Source organism: Boleophthalmus pectinirostris, unplaced genomic scaffold (genome assembly GCF_026225935.1).
Source record: "Boleophthalmus pectinirostris isolate CB_2022bp ecotype Guang Dong unplaced genomic scaffold, ASM2622593v1 HiC_scaffold_4, whole genome shotgun sequence".
NCBI classification, from domain to species: Eukaryota; Metazoa; Chordata; class Actinopteri; order Gobiiformes; family Gobiidae; genus Boleophthalmus; species Boleophthalmus pectinirostris.
In genome coordinates this window covers 36,691,654-36,699,516 of record NW_026571353.1, presented here as the reverse complement: position 1 = coordinate 36,699,516, position 7,863 = coordinate 36,691,654, and the positions used below count along the sequence as shown (strand labels likewise).

The window sequence follows — 7,863 nt, the reverse complement described above, 5'->3', positions numbered from 1 at the left end:
TCACTCACTCCAAACTTTCTTTCTGCTGCTCGATTACCATTTTCGGCTGCAGATTTCGCTACGTCAGAGTCCTGCACCTGGTCGGTTACCCGCGGGAACAGTCAAAAAGTTGCAGAAATGGGTGGGTTTTAACGTTCTGGAATTTTGCCAGCGGGTAGTAATTATACACGAGTGGGTCAGGGCTAAATCAGGACTAAATCAGGACTACACCAGGACTAATTTTGGACTTAGGAGAGAGAGAGAGAACCCCAAGCCCGTGGAGCAGGATGTCCCCAAAGTGTGATCGGGCAATGGCGGTGCTTATCTACGTGGGGCGAAGAGTTCTGCGCTGGTCCTTTCGCCTGCGGTCACTCGACGGAGTACGTATACGCACCCCTGGGCCCGTCCTGACAGTGAGTCCTGGTTCAGTTCTGGCTTAGTCCTGGTTTAGTCCTGTTTTTAGTCCTTAGTTCAGTCTTGGTTTAGTTCTCCTAGTTCAGTCCTGGAATCAGCCCTGGTTTAGTCCTGGGTCAGTCTTGGTTTAGTCCTGGTGCAGTCCTGGGTTTGTCTTGGTTTAGTCCTGGTTTAATCCTGTTTTAGTCCTAGTTCAGTCTTGGTTTAGTTCTCCTAGTTTAGTCCTGAAATCAGCCCTGGTTTAGTCCTGGGTCAGTCCTGGTTTAGTCCTGGGTCAGTCCTGGTTTAGTCCTGGGTTTGTCTTGGTTTATTTCTCCTAGTTCAGTCCTGGAATCAGTCTTGGTTTAGTCCTGAGTTAGTCCTGGTTTAATCCTGTTTTAGTCCTAGTTCAGTCTTGGTTTAGTTCTCCTAGTTTAGTCCTGAAATCAGCCCTGGTTTAGTCGTGGGTCAGTCCTGGTTTAGTCCTGGTTTAGTCCTGGGTTAGTCCTGGGTTTGTCTTGGTTTAGTTCTCCTAGTTCAGTCCTGGAATCAGTCTTGGTTTAGTCCTGGTTTAGTCCTGGGTTAGTCCTGGTGCAGTCCTGGTATAATCCTGGTTCAGTCCGTATCAATGTTTCTTCTGCTCAGTAAATAAAGCCTGTGAAGTGATGACAGTCGAGTCGCGTCTGTGAATTCGTGTTCGTACTGAAGAAAGTGTAACCGTTTCATTTCATTTCGTGATTGTAATTCTTGAAGTCGTAACTTTTCAATTCGTATTCTGATGGATGCTTCAGTTAGGATGCTTTTAATTTGTGTGTGATTTATCATGGGCACAGGCGGGTAACGGGTGGAATGTTAACGGGTCCGGGAGGGTTTAACTTTGATAAAATGACGGGTTAACTGGCGGTGTGTTGTACTCTGCGGGTACGGGCGGGAGCGGGTCTCCAAAAATGGACCAGTGCAGGACTTTTGAGCGGCTCTTTCTGCAGGAGACATGCACAGTAGCGTGAAGTGAAAGTGGTGCAGGAGTAACTGGAGCAGCAGATACTGACACACAAGACTAGAGCCACTTCAGTGTGAAAAAAAAATAAACATGTGAAATTATATATTTTAAGTCACAGGAAACACCCAAACCATGAAAAAAGTGCCACTTATAATCCAAAAAATACGGTAGTGTAATATAGGACCTTTAGTCTGTGGATAGAGTTACAGATGGGTCATAAATTATGTCTTAGCTTCATCATTCCTGTTCAGATCAGCTCTTTTATTTGGCTAGAATCTGTATTCAAATAGTTTTATGAAGTATTGGTCCAAGAAAATACTCAATAAGAGTAAAAAAGCATTTGGGAAACGTACAACTCAAGTAAGAGTGACCACCTGGACGTAACATCTGATTTGTGATTTCGGTGCGTGTCAGTACAAGAGTGTATTCTGTGAGCTCGTGCTTTTTCCCCAAAACCACCACGAGCCAAATCCAGCTCCCACGCTTTTTTCTCCCACCTGCCGCCATACTGGTTCTATTTGCTGATGTAAACAAATAAACTCCACAGGAAACATGTATTAGTTGCCCAAATATCAGAACTAAACCAGTTTTTAGGAAAATTTCATCTTTCCGGTGTCAGATTAATAACCATCTGTTCCATCTGTGTGTGAAAAGCCATTTAAAAAGAGTTTGATAGATCCAATATGGCCGACTGCCCTGATATCCGTGTGTGAGCTGCACTGACTCTGTGACGATCGCACATTATTTCGTGGATTACCTGATTTTTCCATTTTAAAAACAGATTTGGTTCAGTTTAAACAGTTTGCAGTGGTCCAAGGTTTTTCCTCGTTTACATTATGCATTCAGAGCATCCTAAATATTCACCAAGATGAGTTTATAAGAGCTTTTCACAACTTAGAGACCAGAGCATGCTAAGGTGCACTTCCTGATCAGTCAATACAAGGTTTACAACATATCTGTACTCGGACATGACACTAGGTCGTTTTCACACCACTAGTTTGATTATTTGGTCCGCACCAGGCAATAAAATTATTATTATGTAGCAAATACACTCCAGAGTGGTCCGCGTTCACACCGGCAAACGAGCCAAAATTGGTCCGATTGACGAGCCTCTGTTTCCAGGGAAAACAGCGATACCTCCAATTATCAACACCGATGTTCCCGAAACAGCAGCAGCCAACAGCAATGAAGAGGAGCACCGTACCCCACAGCCCCTCAGGACGGGACTGGGGTCTGGTTCTTGGTCTGGTCCTCTAGGCGCGTTGCTCAGGGAGGTCTGGAGGCGTCGTCCTCCATGTGCTGGTTCCAGACGGGCGCGAGCAAGACCAGTGCTTGATGGACTGGGTCTGAGAATTTCTGTGCCGTCGTCTGCGCGCTGGTTCTGTGCAGGGAAAGCGAGAAATGCGACGTGGACTACAGGTCCGGACGGGCTGCTCCGGTCCGCCGCGCTCAAGAACCGCGGCTGGTTCTGAGGTGGTGCAGCATCCGGACAGAAGCGTGAATCCAGTTTGGTTGGTTATATGTTGTTCTGAGCGTCCGTCCTCCGCATTTGGTTCTTCCCGGGGAAAGTTCTTCGCAGGTCGAGGTTCCTAGCATCACTCCCCGCTCCACATCATCTGAGCCCGAACTGAACCGGAGCTGCTCCCGCTGGGTCAGGACTCTGGTCTGGATCTAGTCTATTTCTCACACTAGGCTAAAAGCAGGGCATTTTTAAAGTTGACTCAATTGAATAGACTATTGACTATTGCCATAAAATTATTTGGTTAATTAATAGCTAAAATAACAAATGCTGGTTGCTACGGGAACACAAGGAACACCAGGACCTCTCTGAGCGTGCAGGTCCCGAACACACGTACGCACCCCCAATTTTGAGTCACTCTGGAGCCACACGTTCGCACATTGGTACTTGCTCAGTTCATTGTGTGTTACATTCTCTGTATTGGCCATTGTTCGCAAAATAATTCGGAAATGAACCGCGGCTGCGTCTAAAGAACAATCTGTTACTGCGCTGGAGTCGTACAGCGCGTCATTTCAGGCAGAAGAGATGCGTATCCCTCCCGTGATGCATCTAGAATAGTTTGTTTGGACCTGCTGTCTATGGTTTGGACCCGAGTTCGCATTCACACCAGAGGAACTGCACCAAAATGTTGTATTTGGTGCAGATTCAAGTGAACCGAGACCACCTCTTTTTTGAGGTCTTGATTTGGTTTGGGTCTGAGTCCGACTGACGCTTTCACACCAACGCAAACAAACCAAATTAAGAGCTTTTGGTTCAAATGGACCGTTTGGTGCGCACCAAATACTGTTGGTGTGAAAGCACCCTAACACATGGTAAAATCCGGTACAGATCCTTTAAAGATCACAATGGAACATATACGGATCAGTAGAGTATTTATAATCAGACCTTTACTCTTCTCTCCATCAGAACAAACCAGCTCTGATCCACTTTTTGTTTTTCCTCATTGAAAAATCAAGAGCCCATTGTTCTATTGGATTACACCTCTACGTCGCCATGGCAACGGGGCGGGTTCTCCTGTTGTTTTGTTCTATTGTCTTTTGTCCCATTGTGACCAAAGACGTCTTAATTAATCACCTTAATTAGAGCGCAGTGGGCACCGCGTCGTCATTGAACATCGTGAAGGTTGGTCTGATTCATTTATCAGACGAGATTCTGAAATGTTCCGGTCTGAATGAAATGAATAAATAAATAAATGATGTTTTTGAGGCAGGTGCTTGAGGACAGGTGCACTCCGTGCTGTAATTAGGCAGTTAACTCTGGTAAGAGGGCAACAGGGACCAGCTCTTCACTCACATCAGAAAATCAGAAGCACATCTGTGAATCTTTCATAATGCTGAGGACTTAAAGCCACAGCATGGAACTTTTTAGACAAAAATAGACTTTAAAAGCATCTTATTTTTATTTTTGTTGTGTTTATAGCTCTAACAATGCAAAAAAAACATAGATCCTCACGGTGAGCGGGCTTGCATCTCCACAAACTGGACTCGTATTTGGTCTGAAGGAGGGCCCCTCCTGCCTGTTTCCATGGAAACAGCAAATGGTACATGTTAAATAATTACATTTATATAGTGGTTTTCTACCGTCAAGACGCTCAAAGTGCTTTACATCAATGAACCACTCATTCACACACCGGTGTACACAGACACTGGGGGGGTTAAGTGTCTTGCCCAAGGACACATCATTCAGCATTCGGCTGAAATGCTTTGGGGTTCAGGTCTATTAAGACTCACCATAATCAATAAAAGCATTTTAACTGAGCGAGTGCCTTGATTTATTTAGTGTTTTTGTACATTTGTGAGGTCATGTTTAGGTTTATGCACAAACTGAACTATTCCAGACACATTATGCAACTTTTCTTGTTTAAAGTTTACCACCTGCTTGTTCCCATGGAGATGTTATTGCCTTGCCTGGAATTTTTCACAGTATGGCATTAAATAAAAGTTAACTCCCTGGTGACCGCCAGAAGGGATGAAATATTTTGTGTCTTGCTCAAGAACACACATTCAGCATTCATCTGTGGAAGCTGGAATCACATAGCTATCAACCTGTGGACCAGTAGCCTGATTCATCAGACGGTTTCACTTTGTCTGACCTCACAGCGTTAGGATTCAGTCCCTTGATGGTAGGCTTGTACTTTTTTTATTTAACCAATTTCTGCTATTTGGTCGTGATGTATGTAATGCACCGCTAACGGGGCTAACTGGTGTAAGAGAATTTAAGTAGTTTATCTTCCATGTGCATCTCAGTTTAACATTGACTCACAAAATCTATATTTACACCATGAACTTCCTTTGGCACCATTGGCACACCACTATCTAAATTGCGGCATATTGCTGTTGAACTGGAGTCTACTGGTCTTCATAGTCTCACCACACTTTTATAAACCTCCTCCTCTGAAAACATAGTCCTTCACGTCCCCCCGGGCTCGTATTATTGATGGTAAATAAACTTCTCCTGCGTAAGACTAAAGTTGGTCTCCAGCCTTTTACTTCCACCCTTTCTTGTACAGGCTGAAAACTTCTACAACAACTGGTATATTAAACTTTTCCCAAATCCCGTAGGAAAAGGGCAATAAGGTCTTTCCGCTTGATAAAATTCACCAAACATTCTCTTTGTTCCGGCTTTAAATCCTCGATCTCGGGAATCGTTGCCAACACAGAATATATGTCTCTCCGCTGATTGGCTGGTGCCTGAACTTGCACTTCCGGGGTTTTTGCAAACTGTCAAACTCATTTTGGTCCGGGGGCCGTATCCAACCTACTTTGATCCCAAAGAGGCTGGATCAGAAAACTCATGGCATATAAACCCTATAAATAACAATAAGTTCAAATATTGGTGCAGAGAAACACAAATCTATTACAAAAATCTTTTTTAATTGATGAACTCTTTGTTTTACTAAATATTATAATATTATAAACAACCAAGAAAAATTGCAGTTTCAACACAATGTTTTAACTTGTTTGCAAATAGGAATAATTAAATTTTTCTTGGAAAATCCTGCTCTCAGCTCCACTTTTCTCATTTTGGACATTTTTTCTGATGAGGGTGTCACGGTCAACAGTCAAAACGATCGTCCTTTAAGAGCGTTTGGAAAGAGACAAGTCTTCATTTGTGCTGCTCTGGTGGGAGGGGCCACGTACAGAGACGCTGGAGATGCTGCTGTGCTCAGTACTGCAGAAAATTATCAATGTTTTAATCGAAAATATAATAAAAATATTTTAGTAGAAAATCAGCCGAGGGCCAGATTAAAGGTCGTGGAGGGCCGTATTCAGCCCCCGGGCCGTATGTTTGACACCCCTGTACTATGTTCTCTTTTGAAATCATACTATGTTGACTTTTCACGTCCCCCGGGCTCGTATTATTGATGGTAAATAAACTTCTGCTGAGTAAGACTAAAGTTGGTCTCCAGCCTTTTACTTCCACCCTTTCATGTACAGGCTGAAAACTTCTACAACAACTAGTATATTAAACTTTTCCCAAATCCCGTAGGAAAAGGGCAATAAGGTCTTTCTGCTTGATAAAATTCACCAAACATTCTCTTCGTTCCGGTTTTAAATCCTCGATCTCGGGAATCGTTGCCAACACAGAATGTCTGTCTTTTTGCTGATTGGCTGGTGCCCAAACTCGCACTTCCGGGGTTTTTACGATCCATGTAGTGTAGTCCGATTCCTGACCTAATCCCTGGAAAGAAATGAAATTGAGCGGAGGCACTAGGTGGCATCAGTCCCACCAGTAAAGTGGCCACACCGGCTTGTAAAAGCCTGATCCCGTCAGATCTCAGAAGCTAAGCAGGCTGGGCTGGGTAGTACTTGGGGCAGGGACCAGGTGCCACAGAAAGCGAGGCCTGCCAATCTGCCCCAGGGCAGCTGTGGCTACAGTAGTAGTTTACCTCCACTGAGTGTGGAATGACTGAATAATGAACTGTGAAGCGCTTTGGGTATCTTGAAAGGCGCTATATAACTGCAATCAATCAATCAGTCTCGCTACAGGACCAGTAGATCTGACCACACGACCGATGATGAGGTTCATGTCAAGAGCGGAACTCAAACCACCAACCTTCAGATCAGTGGACAAACACTCACAGAACTACAGTCACCAAATGTTCATTTAGAATCCACAGTAAAACATTTATAAAGATTAAAGAATAGAATAAAACAACCTCTGCTGCCAAAAATGTGTTCAGAAATGTGGTTAATGTAGTTAGAAAAAGTTACATAGTACATCTTTAAATACATTTGCTGTCTATTCTGTTATTTATACACTTCGCCCGGGCTGCTTTAGTAACATTCGCCATAAAATTCACCCATAGAAAGTTTTGCAGATTTGTGTACGTTGGTCGTGTCCCCGGTGGTCGGGCCGTGCCAGTGCTCTCGGCTGTTAGCGTCTGTTAGCGCCTGTTAGCATATGTCAGTTTACAGCCTGTGCATATGGCCGCCGCACTTATTTACCCAAACATCTCCTCTGTTATAACTCCACAACCTGTGGAGTGAATATTCAGTACGGTTTAAAGCACCGGGGGCTTATACGAGCTCATTTAATCACACTTTTTATTTGCAATATGAGAAAACATGTTTACATCATCAACTTCCTGCGAACGCACAACAGAAGTGAGAGAGAGGGACTTATATGGACCTAAATGAAGAAAATAAAAGCTGGCGAAGCTGCAGCGGAACAGTCAGCCTCCTCAGACCTCACTCTAGTCGACCCGTGAGTCCAGTGTGAGAGGTTTTGTTGTGATGTGACACTCAGACCATTTAATCCCACAAAACTATTCATGAATTAAAGGAAAGGCTGCAGGGCGAAAAAACAAACAAACAAAAAAAAACCTACCGTATTTTTCGTACTATAAGTGGCACTTTTTTCATGGTTTGGGTGTTTCCTGCGACTTATACTGAAGCGTCGAGAGGTTCTAGTCTTGTGTGTCAGTATCTGCTGCTCCTGTTCCTCCTGTACCACTGTCACTTCACTCTTT

The 7,863-nt window shown here is 43.9% G+C and overlaps 1 protein-coding gene across 1 annotated transcript in view; it reads left to right on the top strand.

Moving 5' to 3' along the window:
- The first annotated feature begins 290 nt into the window (after positions 1–290).
- LOC129411327 (N-acetyllactosaminide alpha-1,3-galactosyltransferase-like) overlaps positions 291–7,863 on the top strand; it is an 11,970-nt gene continuing 4,397 nt past the window's right edge. The window contains exon 1 of the mRNA XM_055161962.1: positions 291–379. Coding sequence (XP_055017937.1) covers positions 291–379 — 89 coding nt within the window. The remainder of the gene's footprint in view (positions 380–7,863) is intronic.